The following is a 21,459-nucleotide window of genomic DNA, read 5'->3' as shown; positions in this document are numbered from 1 at the left end:
ATATAGATTGCTTAGCTACAGGAGAAAATATTACCCTGTTAATGAATATAACAATTCTTCTTTAGGGAAGTGTGAATGATGGCCCTCCAAAACCAATGCGTGCCACTTGGGCAGGAGATGAATCTGACATCAACCAAACGCCAAAACGAAAGCCGCCACAGCGCCGCATCACTGTGGTGGGCATGCATGGGACAGAGGACCAACAGCAAGAATCAGGTGCTTTAAATTATTATAGTGTCCTGTACAGCTATAATGGCTGACAATGAGAGACTGAATGTTTTTGTGCCATCAAATCCAAAGAATGTCATAAAAGCATAAATAACAATAATGATACAATTTTGATGGAAAATGCATTTACTGTAATGATTAATGAGAAGAAGGAATGAGATATATTTTTTTCTGCAATTTCCCATCATTGTAAGTTTGTTTAGAAAAAGACAAAAGTTATTGCAGATTGATAATAAATGTTTTTTTTAATTTGCAGGATCTTACAAGCAAATGCATCTTAACAAGTTGAAGAAAAATTATGGCAGCACTGGAAAAATCAACACAAACTCTATAGGGGGACTTGACTTGGCTGAAGTAGAAAGAGGTATTATAGACCATTGTTTCATAGGGCATGTAACAGACAGCTATATATGTTTCAGAGTTTACCAAGGAAACATATCATAAATATAGGAAAACATTTGCGAAATTTTGATCAAAATGCTATAGATTTATATTTCTGTATAAAAAGTTTGCTACGGTAATCATTGTTTCTACAAGACATCAGTTTTTTTGTACAAATTTCTATGTAATTGTGATTTCAGTAGACCCACAAAATTGCTAAAAATTTATCTAGAGCAAAATGAACCAACTTTACATAATTGAAAAACGTACAGAACAATATGCAATAATCATAATATTACAGATATGCGTAGATTTAAAGTCAAACCATGAACCATATCCATCATTAATGGCTTGATGTGTTCCCATTTTCTTATGAGAATATGGGTACTTGTGTGGGTAGAAATTTAATGAATTATGTCAACAAACCGTTCACATAAGGGGTTTGGCTGACATCAAATCATTGTTATCTGATGAAACTACGTAAGAGTTGGAGAGCTTTGGGTTTGTCAGACAAGGACTCCTGACATATACAAGTCCCTAGGTTGCAGATGTAAATACAAATATAATACGTACCATTCACCTTTTCTCCCCACCCTTTATAATTGAGGTATATCTCGATAATCAACTCAAGAGCTTTAAACCTTTGCGTGATGAATATTTCACATGTAGTATGGAGACTTCATTCTGCAAGTAATCGCAAGGGAACTATATATGGCCATAGTGGTATGATTAATCAGAGTTCGCTGGTAAACATCTCTTAATTTCCTTAATGTCCAAGTTGATGAATATTTGAATTGGTCATGCGATGTGTGCAAATGAAATCCATTTCTTTCTCTATAGTATTTACCTACCTGCAAAAATAAATCAATAAACTTCGCACATAAAAATGATATTATCCCAGACATGTATGTATACCAACAGTCAATCTGATGCCAAATAGCGAGGACATACATGAAAATATACTCAGCTTCTTTAAAGTGTTACCAGGATGACTTTTGGTGATGTCATGGGGATTTTGTGCTCAATTTCTGCAGGTATGGCAGAAAAGACTGCTACTAAATATATAAATCTTTACACAGTAAATATTTCCTCTTCTGCAAATACTGTAGACATATTTTATTTCACAGTCGTAGTTTCATGTATTATCTTCCTTGGTTTGCGGAATAAAGTACCATGTGTAAAAATGTACATTTGCAGTACAGTGTATTAAAAAAATAACCACCCCAGCAGTTGGTAGGCAACCAGTTAAAGGGACTGGTTCACGTTTTTTGAAAACAATATTTTTCATTTGTGATGTTAAAAATTAAAAATATAACTCATTTAATGCTGACAACCAAAATTTTGACTTTTTGAATGCAAGGATAAGAGCAATATTTTAGCTTTAATTCTGTAAACAAAGACTGGAGTCTTTTTGTGTAAACAAACAAACCAGTGGAATGTTAATTTTGTAATTTAAAGCATCCTAATTTTGTACAGTCACAAATTTTTACTTTTAAATGACACTTTTTACCTAAAGTATTCTTGAGATGTGATAGATATGATAAAATTGGATCAATATTCATTTATTTTAATATAAACAATAACACACTTCATTCTTTGTTTTCAAAACTTCCTAATTGTGTAAAATCTGTGTATATTAATTACACATAAAAATATTAAACTCTCTATAATGAGCTTCTGTCATGATGAATAACCTTAATTTTTTGTGAAACCTTCTAAACATATTAGATTGTAGATATTGATCATTTAGAATGAAAAACAAAATTTGGGTGGAAATCGTGAATCAGTCCCTTTAAGACCCTTCTGGAAAATTCTGTCTTTCCAGAGTGAGTAGTTCAGCACATATGAATTGTAATATATTAATATGTATTGAAAGATGCCACCATGAAGCTCTAGATAGATTGCTGGACATTACTAGATATAGTCAATTCACTTCCTAATTTTGTAAAATCTGTGTATATTAATTACACTTAAAAATTGCAAAGTTGTCATAGTTTGGGAGATAAATGTAACATTGAGGCTAATCAGGAGTTCATGTGTAAATGATGTAACATTGAGGCTAATCAGGAGTTCATGTGTAAATGATGTAACATTGAGGCTAATCAGGAGTTCATGTGTAAATGATGTAACATTGAGGCTAATCAGGAGTTCATGTGTAAATGATGTAACATTGAGGCTAATCAGGAGTTCATGTGTAAATGATGTAACATTGAGGCTACTCAGGAGTTCATGTGTAAATGATGTAACATTGAGGCTAATCAGGAGTTCATGTGTAAATGATGGGAGTGGATGTTTTCTATTTTAAATTTCCTAACTTAACTTCAGGCTTGTTTGAATTCTTTTAAAGTTTGTCAAATCAGTGTATACGTGACAATTACTTGGATTGGATTTGAATACCCACCCTGTAATTTTGAAGACTTGTGTGCAGTCCTTCAAACCTTATATATTTAAAAATGTCCAGAGTGATTAGTGATTCTGTGATTTTAATCACACTGCAGCAGGGAGAGGCTCTTGCATTCATTTTGAGTTAAAGCACTCCATGCATTCTATATGAACAGTCTACTGTGGTCATAAATAAACCCAACCCAAAACAAACATTTTATGTATAAGAATGAAATCTATACAATAAGGACATGTAGCATATTTTATATCACTTACCACCTATTGATCAATTGACATGTTAAAATGATTAACCAATAAAAATTAATCACTAACATCACTAATTCTAATTGTTTGTAGCTGATGTGGGATCTCCTAACTTTTCTAACGAGGATTCTTGGAGAGGTATACATTGCATGTTGTGAGCATGTTGAAGTGCCCCATATCTTGATAAATTTATGTATTTACGTTCTTCCAAGGGTGTTTGTTTAAAAAAAATATATTGGAGATAAAGTTCTCTTGGTCTATTATTGTTCAAATTTTGTTGGCGCAGTGGTATTTGATTTCAAATTTATGCATTTAAGCCAGGGATCATCTTTATAATGATAGATTAAAAGAGAGTGTTTTCATGGTAGATTTAAACCGGAATAAAGGCATCTTTTAAATTGCATTTAAAACATCTCTGTGTCTATCAAGTCTTTTTAATTGAATTGAATATGTAAAATTATTTCATGTAAATAACCAAATCTCTGACAGGAGATATTTAATTGGCACACAGTGTTTGTAGTTTAGTGTCATTGTTGAAGTCAAATTAGAACAAGGTTTGAAGGCATTAAATTATTTAAAGACTTGAAATTTGAAAAGACAGATAATATAGGATGTAAATGATTGTAATTCATTCATTTCAATTTTGAAGAGAATTTCAGACAGTATAAAAAGAAACAAAATCTTGTTATCACGAAGGAACATTGACAGTATGTGAAGCATGTAGATGTGTGGGTTCACTTTGTTCATCTATCTGTTGAGGGTAGTAGATCTATTCAGACATAGATTTTTGGTATTTGATTTATTGATCATGAGTTCATGGATGTAAATATCTTTTGCAGCAACAGACGAGTCCCCATTTCCATCTAAACCAGCGCTGGCTCGTTCTGCCACTCGCCGTCCAGCCAAAAGAGTGCCGCCAATCGCTGCAGCACAGTCAGAGAGGTTCTCCTCCTCCTCCTCTAAAGAAGATGACCAAGACAGCGCATATGAGGACTCACTTGAAAAGGGGCTCTATGACGAGTCGAAATCAGAGGTAAATATGCAATTGCTTAACACATGCATTTTCCAGCTTCAAGATCTTCATCTTATTCACTAATGGTGAAAATTGACAGTCACACTTTTCTGTACAGTTATGAGGGATGGTCCATATGTATGGGAAAATTATTGTTATTGATATTTCTTAAACATTTGTGATATAAATTTTTAAATTTCATTTGGAATTTTAAGCAAAGTTTTTGTTGACTTTATTTTACAGAAAAATTGTACACATGTAAACTTTTTTAGAAATCAAAATTTGATATGAATGGAAAACCTGTAAGAAACTACACAAAACTTATCTTAAATATAAGCATGGATATACATGTATTTAGAAGCAGATTCTATAATTAGAATGCTTCAATACTGTAGGGAAAATATGATAGTAGTATTGCATGCAGAAGATGTTGGGTATATAGATTGCATGTAGTTGGTAATTATGCAGTTCTAAATGTGGTATCAAATGATATGAAAAGAAGTAGATTATTCATAATGCATGTGCTGAATAGTAGGTTAATTAATTTGTTCCTCAAATATACTGTGTATAACTGGTTATTTGACCAATATTCGATCTCAGATTTGTCATCTTTTCTATTGCACCTGTCCTGATTTTTGCACCTCTTCTCAACAGATGATGAAGTACTTGAAAAAACTGCGTGGTGGCGCAAAGGTTTGTGCCCCCAAATATGCCTCTTTCTACTCCACATTGTTTGCTGTGCTAACCATCTATATATGTGACTTGAAATGGAAGATAATGGACCTAACCTGATACCCCTTGATTTTAAACACCCCCAGGGAAATCATCACTTATTGATTCATAGGCTACAAGCTACCCTGTTCACTTTTCCTATTGGCTGCTTTTAAATCAGCATTACTTCATCACATTTCTATTGCCACTACTGTTAAACCAACAATCCTGAATAATTTATGCCTATAAGTAAAACTGTTTCATGTTTTATTTCATAGAATACAAATTTTGATACATTTTCAATGTCACATTATAAAGGAAGGTGGTCATTTGATTGTATTGGATCATGGAGGTGGATGTGACTGCTTTGCTGTCATAGTGGGAAACATTTTAACACTATTATTATTGTTTCAATACTGTTTTATTTGTTAACAATTTTGTTATGCATTTTCACTCATTTTTTATGGCATGCACATTTGTAGTATTTTAATTAGATTAACATTCACTCATTCAGTTATTTGTGTATAGCTAAGGAGGATTGGTTGTATAATTAAGAATGATAGGGATTTTGACAGTAAACCTTATCAAAGGCCAGGAAGAAAACTGAGAAAAAAATGTTTGAATTTAAGAATAAGATTTAGTTTAGAAAAAAAAAAAAGTCACAGGATTTACTAAAAAAAAAAGTCAACATTGTAAGAGTATTTTAATTATAAGAAAAATTTATCATATTAAAAAAATTGACACATTTACAATTACTACACAGTCATTCTAATGGAATTTTTTTTAAAGATACAATAATAAAAGTTACTTTTTCATTAATTTATTAAAATAAGAAGAAAAGAATCTATGGAAATACATCATCCTAAACCTTTGGAAATATAAATACAAGATAAACTTCCCATGTTGCATTTAATGATAATTCATGTCAGCTTCATCCATGTAGATGCTGCTGGTTGAAGTTAGAATGTAAATGTATAACATGTCAAAGATAACTTTAAAAATTTTGATAGATGATGAACTCACTGAAGAGTATAAGAAGCAGTGCCTCTAAAAAGAAAGAGAAGATCGAAAAGTTTGGGGGAAACTCGCGGTCTCGCTCCCCCTCCCCCTCCCCAGACTTGCATGAGAGTGGGATCTGGAGCACCATCTCCTCTAATGGCGAGTCCGATTCAGGCTCCATCTCCAGCCGACCCAAGAAAGGGTATGTTTTTGACATAGATTCAAAGAAAGATGGATCTAGGTAGATTTCAAAGTACATATATTGTAATTCACTTACATTTCATGATATTTTAGTTCCACAATCCTGCCTCATGAAATTATTCTGTGAGACCTTAATTATAGTGAACTCTTCATACAATATTATTCTTGAAAACCACATTTTCACATCAAGGAAGCCTTAAGAAATTAATGTGTTATTGATGTAAAAGAGTGTTAAACAAAAGTGATTTGTGTACTTTACATTTATATAGCAGTGTATTGATGTGTAGTTATTGATAGGACTGATAGCAATTTATGGTAGAAAGAATGTGTAAAGTATAAAATCTAAATTGACATTGATTGCATTTTTTTCTTTAAGTAAAAAGACGGAGTCCCCATTTGAGTCGCGGCCAAAGTTGGCCAGAACCAATTCTTTCTCCAAGAAGAAATCAGAAAGTAGTCAGGATGACTCCGGGGTTAGCAGTGCTGGAAACTCGGGGGTCATAAGAATAGACTACAACCCTTCCAGTGGGGTAACATTCCGAGAGAACAAGACCTCTACTGTTCAGGTAGTGGGCAAGGGGTACAATGAGGATCAAGAAGTCATGGACAAACGGGGCAGTGTGGGTGGGCTTAATAAAGTCCGAGATCGAAGGAGGATGCAGAAAGGTAGGAGACTTGCAGACAACCTTTAAAATGTTGCATCATTGTTCAAAACTCATTTTTACAAAGGGGCATTTTCATTTTGCAGTGAATTTTGCATTGGAATATGTCTTTAAAATATGTCTAAAGGAAATAATATGTGGTGAATGGGAATTTTGTGCAATGGAGAGTGTGTTTTTTTTAAAATATATATAATTTCCTTTAGACAATTGTATTCATATGTATTTGGCACTTGAAGCATTTCACATACAGCGAAACATGAAGTGACCCTGTACCTTAGTTTTCACTGCTTCATTTGTACTCTACATCACTGCCAGTGTGGTAGTGTCTTTGTATGAGGTTTAGTTTATTTCTTCCCTGAAATTATCTCTTTTTTTTGCACTACCCTACATTTTGTTCACATTAAGAGCATTTTCTTGCTTTATTTTATATAACCTGTATGTGTAGTGTGAGGTGCCTAGAGCTTGATTTTTGTGTGGCCATCATTCAGTGTTCAAATTAAGGAAAATCCTTTCTGAACTTTTGGAATAAGCTGCATTTAAAAAAAAAGAACCAAAAGACTTGAATGTGGTATATCATATTTTGTTTTGGTTGGGTTATTTTTTTAAGAAAAGAAGCCTGTACAGAATGCCTTGCTTTAACAAATGAGTTTTAATCCAGTCTTAAGTGAAGAAATCTTTAAATCAAATTGGATTTTCAAAATTTGGTAAACTGTATCAAGGGGTTAATGTAAGCATTGTATAAAAGATGAATGGTGACCACAGTCTTGAGTGATTTAATGAATGCATGCATCATCCACTTTAACACTGCTGCACTAAAACCCTTCCATTTGTTGCGTGTTGTTTACAGGCCCCTTGTTATCTCCCCTTGGTGTGGCCTCCATGCACAGTTATGGGGCTGTGGAGTGGGATGACGAAAAAATGCCTACCCAAGACAGTATTGGTGTAGTAGGCAAGGGTATGTGTTCCAAAGTAGTGTAGTCAGTCACAAAGGCACAAGTAGTCAACTCAGTGTAGACATGTGTAGTCAGTCACAAAGGCACAAGTAGTCAACTCAGTGTAGACATGTAGAATGTTAGGGTGCATTATGAGGAAATGAGAAAGAATACAATAAATAAAGAGGGCAATGGATAAGGATATGATGGCAAAACTGGTACACAATAGGGTTGATCTTTTAAATTAACACAACAACCCCCTCCCCATTAAAATCTGTGCGCGCATGTAATTGTGGTAGACAGAATATGGAGAGAAAAATTATTATAAGAATTGTTGTAAGATACTTAAAATATGTGAAAATTTAGGTAGACTTGCAAAGGCATATGAGATAAGAAAATATTAGGTTACTAAGGATCATATACTATGATACAGTATTGAGTAGAATTTATTAAAGGATTTTGTAAACATACCTAGTTATTGATTAAACTAATTAGAATAAAGTAGACAGGTATACTTTCTTTGTCTTATTCATTTAGATAGGAGACTCACACTTTGTAATGTAAGAGGTATAATGATAAAGAAGTGGTGCATTGTTATCCATAAACTGGCCTCTGTTGATGTTTATTGACTTAATGACACCAAACACCTGTGTACATAATGTGAACTGCTTAATATTTCATCAGAATCACATTGTAATTTTGAAAACCATTTCTCAATCTCATCACAGTTATACTCACAACTGAATTCATCAGAAGTAGCTACATATTTGATGAATAATTTACTTTGCATTGATAACTTAAACATACAAATGATTAGCATCCATAATATGCTCCCACTCTCATTGATGCATGCTTGATCACAGGAATGTTTGACTCGAGTAATGGAATGGAACATGCAGTGAATGCTGGGAACTCCCAGTCTGGAGACAGGCATGATCGGAAACCCCCACGAACTGATCGGAAAGATTTTACAAGTGGCGTAGTTGGGGTCAGTATTAACCGTCAGGGCTCAAGTGATGAACCTGGAATGGAAGAGACAGATGATCTGTCTTTGGAAGATGTAAGTCCACAGCATCAATTTTTTAGATCTTTGATATTTCAGCTGGATATCTCATGGGCATTAGGTGTTTTTGCTGGCTCTCTAGAGGACTTTAATAGTTAAGAAAAAAATCAATAAATTTACTGTTCAACACCTTCAATTAATGATGCTCGAGTAAAATAGGTTTTTGAATAACCATTTGTTCTTCAGTGTGTACAAATGCAGTGAAACTTTGTATCATTAAATGCAACATTGCATTTATACAGTCACAAGCACTTGGATTTGATCTTCAGAATGATTTGAAATTTTAGGATAATAGTAAAGCCATGAGCAGGGCCGTGAAAGACAGACTAGCCAAAGCACAGAAAATAAAGGAGGAAGAGTTGGAGCAACAGAGAATAGAACGAGAGAGAAAGAAACAGGAGCATGATGAAAAATTGCGGAAGGAGAGGGAGCGGCAACAAGAGAAGCTGAAGAGACTCAATACCAGCGAAAGTATCCCTGTTACTACCCCCAAAAAGTCACCCTCACCCCGCAAGAAGGCAGGCAGTGGGCCACCGTAAGTCAAATTGAGATTTAACTAAATGGCAGTGAATTCACAGTGAGGATGTTGAAATTGAGTGAACAGGGATCAACAGCATTCATCTGAATACAAGGCATTATTGCACCAGAATTCGTGTTTATATTTCATTAATTATTTGATTGTAGTATTGTGTTTTACTGTCTACTTTTCATTATTGCACCAGAATTCGTGTTTATATTTCATTAATTATTTGATTGTAGTATTGTATTTTACTGTCTACTTTTCAGAAAGTGCAGAAATGATCTATTTCATTATTGTATAAAATTGTGAATCCTTTCAGTACCATGAATGGTAATGCTAGTCACCCTGTATCTGCCTCTTCTAATGGTCTCTATGAATCTGATAATCCCAATGACTGGCAACCATACAGAGATCCAGAAGGAGCCCTCCGTGAGGCCCATAGGAATCTTGGCAGTGATGAATGGTCAGTAGCCTATGTAAAAGCATTCAGTAAACATTCAGTTCAATTTACATATTTATTGCATGTAATGTATATGCTAGAGTTTGAATTTGCAGACATTACAATGAAATGTGTAGTCCCCACTGTCCAATCTGACACCTGTGCAATCTGGCACAATGGGAATTCCTACCTAATGTTTTATTCCCAAAATTTCTTTATAATATTCATACAATAAAATACTGTACAATCCAACCACTGTATATTCTGAATTCTGGCACAAATTTTGTCAACACAATCAGCTAATTACATTGTAATTTCACCTGAGTAATCCAACATCATTATACAGGTTGTTTAACTTCAGGTGATTTAAAAGTACTGTTTGTTAAAAACTTCAGTCAGTGTAATTCATGCATACCAAAGTTAGTAGCTGTGTATATGTTTTTGTACACGATGGGTAAACTATGTTTGAATTGAAATTAGACAAAACAAAGACTAAAAAAAAACAATACTTAAAAAAAATATTTAATCTTTTTTCTTTTAAGCATTAAAATCTACCACTTTGTATATTGTACATATGGCAGCATTATATGAATATTTGTAAATTGTACAATGTTGAATTGATGAGAATTGATCATCTTTTCACTATTTCTATCAATTACATTGTCAACTGAGGAAAAAATATTGGACACTTAATAATGTACTATGAATTAGTTGGATCCTATCCATCTGACATTAAATGCGACAGAAAATATTCAACACTGAATAATCCAACACACTGTCTAAACCAACATTTATATTGTTTCTTACAGCATGTCAGATTAGATGGGTTTTACAACACACTGTCTAAACCGACATTTATATTGTTTCTTACAGCATGTCGGATTACATGGGTTTTACTCCTTACTTTTGAAGTTGTATTGATGGCATATGTTATTGTGTTTGACAGGGAGGCCAAGTGTAGTGGTGTGAATACGATCAGAAGACTGGTGATGTATCATCCTGATACAGTCAATGCTCAGCTCCACACTGTAGTGCTGGCAATGTTGAATGAGGTCAGTATTTAATATGATATCATCAAAGATATGTGATTGTCATTTGAACACCTGAGTATTTGCTTCACCAAGCTTGCTTTGTAAAACAAGTTCTTCTTCCCATCTACAGGTGAAAAACCTTAGATCTCAAGTGTCCAGGCTGGCCATTGTTGCTCTTGGGGACATGTTTACTCATCTCAAGAAGAGTATGGATGCAGTAAGTAACTTCTGATGAAAATTGTTGAAAAAACATTTTTAGAATACCTTAGGTTGAAATAAATTTTTGTGCGGCATTGTGTTGATGATCCTTTATTTTTCCCACTTTCCAGGATGTAGAGATTACTGCCAAAGGTCTCTTAGCCAAAAATGGAGAGAGCAACGGGTTTATCCGAGAGGATGTAGAGAAGTCTCTACATGCCATGGTGGAATTCATCACTCCACAGAGGAGCTTGTTGGCACTGATTGCTGGTGGTGCTACGTAAGTTGAACAAAAAGAATGTTAATTTTGTTAACTCTCTGCAGCATTTCATGAAAGTGATGAATTTGTGAACTTGAAATAAATTTTACAAATGCAAGACATAATTAATAATGTACTTAGTACATTTAAGAATTATTTTATCATCTGTTTTTCAGTCATAAAAATGTGCAGGTCAGAAAAACAACAGCTCGCTTTGTTGTGGAGTTGGTAGATAAAATGGGGCCTGGACGAATTCTGAGTGGCGTCAAGGATGTGACTGACAGAGTGCTTCCCACAGCAGCTCACTTTGCCATAGATTCGTCACAGGAAACTAGGTAAAAAAATCAGAGTTATCCCTTATTGATAGCAAGTGTGGAGGTAAATGAAAAACACTGATACAGATTGAAAGGAACTGATGTTCATATGATGCTAAATGTCTGTTTAGGTATAATGGAAGAAGAATTTTGAGCATACTAATGGCACACCAGGACTTCGACAAAATGTTGTCAAAGCACTTGCCAACCAACACTCTCAGGAATATTCAAGATATCGTGGAAGGCTTGAAGACCAAGGTAAAGTAAAGGATCTTGAAATTCTACATCTGTGAAGTTTGGAAGAATATATTTATAGATTATACACCTGTATTTAGATGTCCTATATAGATAAATAAATCTCTATGGAATTCTCAGGGTCTTGGAGAAATGCCCCATGAAGCTTCATCAGCAAGAGGTGGACGAGGACCAGCAAGCCGCGCAAGTTCAATAGTTCGAGGTGGCTCAGCCAATAGTGAGCTCCAGAATAGCACTCCTTCAAGAAGACCTGTCCGTCATGATGATGCTACGCTGGAAAGTATCAAAAACATGACAAATCTCATATCCGCCAATGATTGGAGAGATCGTCACAAAGGCATTGCCATGTTACTTGACATGAGTGAAAACAATACAGATGTGGTGAACTTAAATGTTGTTAAGGTACACTTTTGACTCCTTTTATTACTACCATTTCTACAAGTACAGGTATATGCATTAAATCATGATGCAAATATTGTTAGTTTTCATGTATGAAATAAACACATAACAACACTTTATACACTCGAACCACATCACTTCAATGTTTCTTTGTCAAATGCAAATTCTAAATTAGCACATATTTTACTTTTTCCAGATTTTTGATAAGTTTCTGCCCCGGTTACAGGACCCAAATAGTAAAGTTAACCTATTTGCATTGACTGTAATGCTGCAGATTGTCCCAATATTGAGGGACTCCCTAACGCAAGTCCTGAGCATGGCCATTGGAAATATTGCTCCCAATCTGTCATCTAAAAATAAAGAGATTTATCAAACTGCAATGGAAATCATCAACTCATTAACGGAACACATAGGTATGTGCAGTATTTTGTAATACTTTAAAGATAAACAGTTACATGTATATGAATCATTTTACAGAAAGTTGTCAATTATAGGTTATTATTAGCTCTTCTGAGCCAAAGGCTCAAAGAGCGAATGCTATGGCCATTTGTGCGGTGTGCGTAAACTTTTTAGAAAAAGGGCTATAACTCAAGAACCCCTTGGCCAATTTCTTTCAAATTTGGTACAGGGTATCATTGGCCCAAGGGCTTTCATACATACTAAATAAAGGGATGTGACCCTTTAACAAGGGGAGATAATCAGGAAAATACAAACAAAAGTAGTGGTTGCAAAAAAATCTTCTTCTCAAGAACCACAGGGCAGATTATCACCAAACTTACACATAAGGATGAGGATATGTTGTAGATTAAAAATTGTTCAAGGCATTACCCTGGGGCAAAGGGCGTGGTCTCAAGGTCACTTCAAAGTTGACCTAAATTTAAAATTTTTTTAAATTCCTTAAATCTTAGATATTTTAGCCATTATAAGGACTAGGATCATCAAATTTTGACAGTTGATGCATCTTAGGACCTTGTGTCAAGTTGTCTCAAAAGTAGGTCACGGTGACCTACTTTTTGAATTTTGCAGGTATTTATTTTAAAATTAATTTTGATGCATATCTTGGACACTTTGAAGCCTATGATCATCAAAACTTGTCAGTTGGTGGATCATGGGACCTTGAAATGCGTCAACTGAAAAATAGGTCACCGTGACCTACTTTCTGAATTTTATGGCTTATCATTTATAGATATATTTTAAGTTGTTATTTCAAATACCGAGAGGTTTAGAATCATCAAATCTTGTAAGTTGATGCATCTTGAGGCCTTGAAACATATTTATAAAAAAGTAGGTCACAGTGACCTACTTTTTGAATTTTGCAGATATTCAAATTTCACATTTTCAATTTTAGATGCATATTTTGGGCACTGTAAAACCTAGGATCATCAAACTTTGTCAGTTGATGCGTCTTCGTCTTCGGTTTGTGTCGACCAAAAGTAGGTCACCGTGACCTACTTTTGGTATTTGACAGCTAAATTACTATATTTCAGACACTATTTGACCTACAATCATCAAACTTTGACAGTTGATGCATCTTGAGTCAACGGAGTGTGTCGACCAAAAAGTAGGTCACCTTGACCTACTTTTGGAATTTGACGGCTATATTGATATATTCAGATACTATTTGACCTACAGTCATCAAACTTTGTCAGTTGATGGGTCTTGCATGTTCGAAGGGTTTCGACCAAAAAGTAGGTCAACTTGACCTACTTTTGGAATTGGACACCTATATTTATATATTTCAGATACTATTTGACCTACAGTCATCAAACTTTGTCAGTTGATGCGTCTTGCATGTTCAAAGGGTGTTGACCAAAAAGTAGGTCACCTTGACCTACTTTTGGAATTGGACGGCTATATTTATATAATTCAGATACTATTTGACCTACAGTCATCAAACATTGTCAGTTGTTGGGTCTTGCATGTTTGAAGGGTGTTGACGAAAAAGTAGGTCACCTTGACCTACTTTTGGAATTTGACGGCTATATTTATATATTTCAGATACTATTTGACCTACAGTCATCAAACTTTGTCAGTTGATGGGTCTTGCATGTTCGGAGTTCGATGACCAAAAAGTAGGTCACCATGACCTACGATTGGAATTTGACAGCTATATTTCAATATTCAGATACTAATTGGCTTAAAATCATCAAACTTTGTCAGTTGATATTTCTTGGGTTCTCAAAATGTGTAAACCAAAAAGTAGGTCACATTGACCTACTTTTTTTGAATTCTTAGGATTTAACTAAAGATTTAGAATACTAAGAGGCTAAGAATAGAAATGGTGGGGTTGTACAATTTATCAGAAGAGCGATTCTAGATGCCCCATGATAAAATGCAAGTTGTAATAAGCAAATAAATGTATAAAAACTAAAATCACAGTGGCACAGGCTGGTTTAAATTCTGAATACCTAATAATGTCTGGTGAGAAAAATGTTCATAAAGTCTGTATATATTGGAGTGCTTCAAACATTTATGCATGTAATAAAATTTAATCTCCTTATCAGATGGTGGCCAGTTACTACAACCGTTGGCTAATCAGGCCCAGTCAGCTAATACTAGAAGTAAGCCTGACCTAGTGACCAAAGTTGCAGGTAAATAATCACATCTGAAAAAAATGATTTAAAGTGAGTCACTTAGGTGACCTACATATTGCTGTCTGTTTTCTTTCATTGTCATGTGTCATTTGTTTCTTGTTGTGCATTGGTTTTCAATTTTTGAACAATTTTATGGGTCAGGGGGAACAAAAATTGTGAAATTCATGGTTACTGCCTCCCTGGGGTTTGAGGGGTGTGGCCAAAACCATAAAAATGAATGCAATCAACAGCTACCAAATTGTTGCATGATTATAATGAGCAATGAGCCTTATACAATGACTATTAAATTCATGACCCCTTGGTTCAGAGCCAAGTTGGTCATTATGAAAAATGCATTATATATTAGAAAATCTTCTTTACTTCTGGACAGCATGGAGGCAAAATGTTTGTATGATTATAATGGGCCTCTAACTATATAAAAATTGTGAAATTCATGACCCCGGGGTTAGGCACCAGGGTGGGGCTAGATTGGTCATATACATTATGTATTGAAATTAGAAAATCATCTTTCCTGCTAAACATCAAGCAGAAAAAGTGTTTGCATTGAACAATGTGAAATTTATGACCCCTGGGTTTAGGTCCCAGGGTAGGGCAGTTTCAGTAAAGGGGGAAGGCACTTGAAAATTAGGATGATCACCCATAGAAGTGATTTTGGTACACTCCTATCCACCCATAGAGGCAAATAATGAAGCTTTATAGGCACCTATAGAAGCAAATTGATTTATTTAAAAAGAAGAATTTAGAATATTCCCAAATCAGAATTTTCCCCCCAGCCTACTGCACAAAATACTTTTTCATCTTGATAAAAACTTTATTTCAGTAATCAATAAATGCAATTCCCTTTCAAGCATAATTTACACAACGTCAAACTTGCCTTTGTCAATCGTTTGTTCTTCCGATTATTTTCTCACAGATTACCCTGGTATATATATGGTTTGGTAAAATAACCACCCATAGAAGCAATTTTTTTGCAAAAGCCACCCACCATAGAATCAATATCCCACAAGTGTGAACCATACATAGATGTTTAAAAAACTGCCTTCCCCTGATACCCCACATGTTTTAATGGAACAGCCCTTAGTTTATCATATGTTGAAAATGCAATATATTTCAGAATATCTTCTTTACTCCTGGAAATCAGACAAACTGTCTGCAAGATTATGATGAGCAATATCAGATTTATGATCCCTGGGTTTCGGTCCCAGGATGGGGTTCAATTGATAGTTAAGCTGAAAATGCAAAGTTTTAAGAAAATTTTCTTTACTCCTTGACATCAAACAGGCAAAAAACTGTTTGCATAATTATAATGAGCAATGAGCCCTCTATTAAAACTAAAAATTCATTTGTCCTGGGTTCAGTCATGCCCCAGGTAGGGCTAAGTTGATCTGGACACCTAGCTGTCAAACTGTTTGTATGATTATGATATAGTGCATACAATGATCCCTCTTCACTCTACCAAACTTCTGAAATCCATGGAATCTGGATTGAGGCACAGGTTGGTGAATAGTTGATCATATATTGAAAATGCATCATATTTCATTAAAAATCTTCTGTTCTTCTGGACAGTCAGCAAAAAAACTGATTACATAATGACAATGAGCAACTGGCTTTCTACCAAAATTGTGAAATTCATGTCCCATGGTTAAGGAGGAACTTTTGGTCCCAGGACAGGGCTGTATTATCATATGTTGACAAATGCATCAATTTCTTTTATAGATTTCCTCTTCTTTTCGTTGTATCAAGTACACAAACTACTTAACTTTTTTATGAGCATGGTGTTTTCTACTAATTTAAATGTACTGAATATTCATGTTTCTAGAATTCAAATAGGAAATAAAATTGCAATTTGCTGTGAAACTTACAGTGTACATTCTTGTAAAAGAAAACTTAGAGAATTAAAACAGATCAACATCATGAGAATGCAAGCTGAAATTTATTGGTTGACCGGTTTCAGTTTCTTGTAAAAGAATTGTAAATTATTAATTGTGTGTGATAATTATACCAGTATATTTGGGTTTGACACTCATCAGAATTTGGACAAGCTTTTCGGGCAACCTAGGTACTGATCTCAGGTTCCCCGAATTGGTTTCAGGTTGCCTATACAAAAATGTCAAATAAAAAGGGACTTTAAATGTATTATTCAAAATATATAATGCTTTTCTATTTCAGTTTCAAACAGAATCCCTTTAACTCTCTCCTCACACACATCGTTTTCACTCTCATGCTTTCTACAATTACATTATCTTAACTCTGCTCTGACTAACATTTCTTTCTTTCTAAACTTCATTCACACAATATTTCAAATGGACATTTTATGTTTAATGTCTTTCATTTGGATTTCTTTTCCTATCTATAGTTTACTTTATATGTATGTTTGTTGTTCTTGTGTGCCCTTAATGACCCCCAAAGGGGGGGGGGGGGGCACTTTCTCAATATCACAACTTTCATTTTGTCTCAGCCAGAAATCAGTAGCTCATAATATTTCATTTTACAACTTCTAAGTTGGAGCGATTGTTGAGCCCTGACTAAAGTCGAGGAAAAACACAGGCATTTTGGTAGTAACAACATTTCCTCATCTTTATAAATGAGCCACGGACGTCCCTGTCTTAAACAGCTCCTCTTCACGGTTTCCTTCTTAGTTTAACTTTTTCTTGCATTGTTTAGGTGTCAATAACCAGGTTGCTTCACCCAACTTCGCTGAATGCCCAGATCGTTTAACCGAGTGTTTTGCTCTTGTGTTATAAATTGTAAACCGGACATTTCCAAAATTTTGAAAGACAACTAAATTACTAACGAAGCTTTATCCACTGGATTTTCCCCCCTTATTTTAATTTGTATTCAATTATTGATATAATATATATAATTTGATATTATAATTCAATAATCAAGTATATACACATAATACTGACAAGCCAAACTCATGACCAGGTTGTCATTTTGGCAAACTAGGTTAACAAATAAGTCAAAAATCATTTCAGGATGGAAATGACAAGGTGACAAGCATGAATGTTAAACCCAGATATATGGTATCATTTAATTCAAAATATAAAAATGGAAAAGAATAAAAAGGCACTTGGTAACACAATACACAGGTGACTGTAAAGGCCCATGGGCCTCTTGTTTTCGAAAGCTGGAGTGTTGGGGGACATACTGCACAATACTAACCTAATCATTGGTTGTATCTTTTGTAGAACTTGTGACAAAGGTTTATCAGCGCAAGCAGAAACAGGTGGTGCTACATGTGTTGCCTCTTTTATGGCACCTTCTGGGGGCCACAAACAGTAGTGGGGCAGTTCAGGGTGGTAGCTCAAGCATTCGCACTGCAACTGCTACTCTGGTCAATTCTCTCTACAATCAGATGGGACAGACTTTGTTGGAGAAAGCAACCTCCGACTCCAATGTTACCCCACGCCACCTTCAATTGCTTCAGGAAATGCTCGAGAGATAAAAGAACCAACACTGTGATAAATGTTTATGTTTTTGTTATTTATGGTATTAGAGTGGCCAGAGATGTTTGTTTTTGGGATTACAGACCTGTGGTGTTTTAGAAAGGAAAATAATTTGTCTTCTATTGTTTTGGGCATCATTTCTAAAATTACAACATTGCATTTTGTGTGAGAAAATATTCTTATTGTAATGGTTCACCATTATACATTGTTTATACATTTATATGTAAACACAATAAATCGCCATTTTTATCTTTTATGTGAAATTTAAAACTTCTAAAAATGAATTTTTACAATATACCCATGAGCATTCATGCATTGAAAATTCCTGTGAACCTAAAAATGAATCTTTGGTCCAAGCTATTGAGTTTTAGCTTTGATGTTCTGTGATTTTCTCTAGTTATTGGAGAACATGTTATTAACCTATTGTAATAGGTCAATATTGTGGATATATAGTAGATCTATTTTATTTATATTTTCCTGTGTGAATGGTAATGAAATCATAATGTTGAGTACATGATTCATTTACAATTAATTAAGTGAACCAGATTGTTATGAAGTTGTGTAGCTTGTTTACAAATTAATATTTAAGAATCATGTGTTGTTATTATTATGAAATATTTATTTTGTAAGTGCAAATAAACTAGACTGTTTGCACCTTCTCTTTGTTAAACTATAGCCAATTCATGATTTTTGTAGAAATTGACCAAGATCAGAAAAAATACCCGATGTAGCTGAATGGTTTTGTTTTAATGAAGAGTTAGAATAGCATAATATGCATATATCATCATTGAGGAATTTTTTTTTGCTAAACCAAATGGAATTAAAAAAAATTTCTTATTTGCTTTTTTCTTTTTTTTTTTTTTTTTAGGTAAAGAAATGCCAGCATTTCAGAATTGCATTTTTTCTTCCGTTTTCTGTATGTAGTCCTCCTCAGCATAGTGAAAGTGACCAAGTGGGTATCTCACGGTGTTAGATGTCATGTATATATATTCCCTGTGCAAAATGTATCGAAATATATCCCACATATGAACCGTCCTGTATATCAATGCATATGTCACATGCCCTATTGGCAATATATTTAGTTTTGTAAGAGAATTATATATTTGAAGAAAAGGCGTCATTCATTTTTCTCTTTTTAAATTTTTATTGTGGCTTGAAATAAGTCATGTTGTTGAAACAAACACCTATTAGGAATAACACCTTTTAGTCACAGTATTAGTGTATATATGCAGTCATATTCAGTCTATTCAATTTTTACAAAGTATCTTCACATGTGTTTAATACAGACGTTTCGATTCAGTTGGGTTTTAAAAATCGTGCTTTTGATAGGAAAGTAGTGAAGGATTCTTTTGGGGGATACCAATGTTTGGTTTTTATACTACACCCCCCACCCCCCAAATTTACAAGTTGAGGATTTGCTAGTCACAAGGGAATGACATAAAGCTATGTAGATTCTGGGCAGTTATTTACTCTTCAGTGGAAATGATGTTATACGTTAAGTCCGTCCAATATTTTAGAGTTATGACGTTTTTTGTATGTCATATCATTTTGTATATACATGTACCACTGTATAAAAATATATTTATTCTTGAATGGATGTTTATGGAGGATGTTCCTTTTTGGCAGATGATCACTTGTTAAGAAATTCATATCACAGTTCAATCACAGTTTTTTGGGAAAATTTCTGCATTGACTTCACCCTGGAAAGTATCCACAGTTTAAGTTGCTTGATTATTTCAAAACTTGGAAGAATCTGCCAAACTAATGTCCTCCATTTGTGTTCATTCAATGGTTAATTTTTTCCACCAGAAGCAATTGTCATAATCAGTATTATGTTTAGAGAGAATCTTTGGCACAAAGAATATGGATGGAAATTTTTCATAGTATTACATTGTAATGGTGTAGGAGTGTCTCTTCTCCTTTTCACAGCATTTCTTTGAAACTGGGACAGAAATTGACAGAAATTAAGTTATGCAGTTGGTCTGTTATAATTGTCTGTAGAGTAGATATTATTGTGCATATGACAATATGTGCTTGCTCAAATCATTCCATCCAATTTCATTTGGGCTGTGTTGGCTATTTGAAATACCAAATAAAATATTCAGTGAGTTCACTGTTTCATGTCTTTACTTGGAAGATGGATACCCAGTATTCAGTAAACAAAGTTATCAACTGAACAAGTTTTACTTGATAGATAACTCCACTGTTTAATGGAAATGCCCTTTTGCAAATGGACAACTTATAATGAAAACGTGTGTGTCCGACTGAGTACCAAGTTATGTACCAAGATGCAAGTACATTTATGTTATTTTTATTCATTATCAAGTAAATGTACCAACAAATATTCACAATATGAAGTCTTCACTGTTTATGAGATAATATTTCAATTCATTCAAAGATAAACAAATATTGACTGTTAGGCACTCCAATTCACAGCTAGGATTGTTAACTAATGCTGCATTCAGAAATTCCAATCATAAAATTTCAGCTGTCATATTATGGGGGGCACTTCTAGTTGGAAATTTTGGCGAAGGCTGCAGTTGCAATGCCCATGATGTTGCAGAAGACTGCAGATATTTTTAGAAACTTGTTGAACATCACAATATATTTCAGTACACTTTAACTACAGATGAAGTAAACCAAATGCAAAGTTAATTTTTTTTTACATGCACTTGTGTCATTACTAGTCGATCATATTTCTGAAAGCATATGTGAATAGATATCATCTTCAGGACTGGTTCATTTAACATTTATTGCTGCCACAGGAAAGGTTGAACTTATTTACATTTTGGGGCAAGCCAAGGGTTACAAAGCAAACATCAATTATTATTGCTGTCTCCAACTTCTTGGATCAAAGATAACTCATAATAGATAGTGTAGATAAAAAAAATTCATACATTTTTGTTATTATACACCCGTTTTTAGAAGGAACATATTGTGGTTCAGCGATGTCTGTACGTCCATTTGTCCGCTAAAGGTTTTCTCTGTTTCTAATTTAATTTCTGTCGCATATCAAGCTGAAACTTTTTATGTAGCTTCTTTGTGGATCACTCTAGATGCAGGAGTTTTGCCCCTTTATTAGAAAATTACTGTTATATGGAGGGTACATACTTTGTCCAACAAACTCCTTCCAAAATTATAGAGAGTATATGATTTGTATGTTTTT

At 34.2% G+C, this 21,459-nt stretch overlaps 1 protein-coding gene across 15 annotated transcripts in view; it reads left to right on the top strand.

Moving 5' to 3' along the window:
• LOC125652825 (TOG array regulator of axonemal microtubules protein 1-like) overlaps positions 1 to 20,402 on the top strand; it is a 44,621-nt gene extending 24,219 nt beyond the window's left edge. For 3 of the 15 annotated variants that reach the window (XM_056164673.1, XM_048882244.2, XM_048882248.2), the window contains 20 exons: positions 66 to 216; positions 485 to 592; positions 3,349 to 3,393; positions 4,095 to 4,288; positions 4,922 to 4,960; positions 5,989 to 6,179; positions 6,555 to 6,844; positions 7,688 to 7,795; positions 8,636 to 8,832; positions 9,123 to 9,370; positions 9,675 to 9,818; positions 10,741 to 10,846; positions 10,956 to 11,042; positions 11,155 to 11,303; positions 11,459 to 11,617; positions 11,728 to 11,854; positions 11,972 to 12,253; positions 12,447 to 12,663; positions 14,755 to 14,841; positions 18,036 to 20,402. In XM_056164673.1, the coding sequence (XP_056020648.1) occupies positions 66 to 216; positions 485 to 592; positions 3,349 to 3,393; positions 4,095 to 4,288; positions 4,922 to 4,960; positions 5,989 to 6,179; positions 6,555 to 6,844; positions 7,688 to 7,795; positions 8,636 to 8,832; positions 9,123 to 9,370; positions 9,675 to 9,818; positions 10,741 to 10,846; positions 10,956 to 11,042; positions 11,155 to 11,303; positions 11,459 to 11,617; positions 11,728 to 11,854; positions 11,972 to 12,253; positions 12,447 to 12,663; positions 14,755 to 14,841; positions 18,036 to 18,292 (3,186 nt within the window). In that variant the 3' untranslated portion in view covers positions 18,293 to 20,402. The remainder of the gene's footprint in view (positions 1 to 65; positions 217 to 484; positions 593 to 3,348; positions 3,394 to 4,094; positions 4,289 to 4,921; positions 4,961 to 5,988; positions 6,180 to 6,554; positions 6,845 to 7,687; positions 7,796 to 8,635; positions 8,833 to 9,122; positions 9,371 to 9,674; positions 9,819 to 10,740; positions 10,847 to 10,955; positions 11,043 to 11,154; positions 11,304 to 11,458; positions 11,618 to 11,727; positions 11,855 to 11,971; positions 12,254 to 12,446; positions 12,664 to 14,754; positions 14,842 to 18,035) is intronic. The other 12 variants (XM_048882245.2, XM_056164674.1, XM_056164678.1 and 9 more) reach the window with 6 other exon arrangements.
• Positions 20,403 to 21,459: the final 1,057 nt, after the last annotated feature.

This window comes from Ostrea edulis, chromosome 5, assembly GCF_947568905.1.
Source record: "Ostrea edulis chromosome 5, xbOstEdul1.1, whole genome shotgun sequence".
NCBI lineage: Eukaryota > Metazoa > Mollusca > Bivalvia > Ostreida > Ostreidae > Ostrea > Ostrea edulis.
This window is presented reverse-complemented; position numbering and strand designations above follow the sequence as displayed.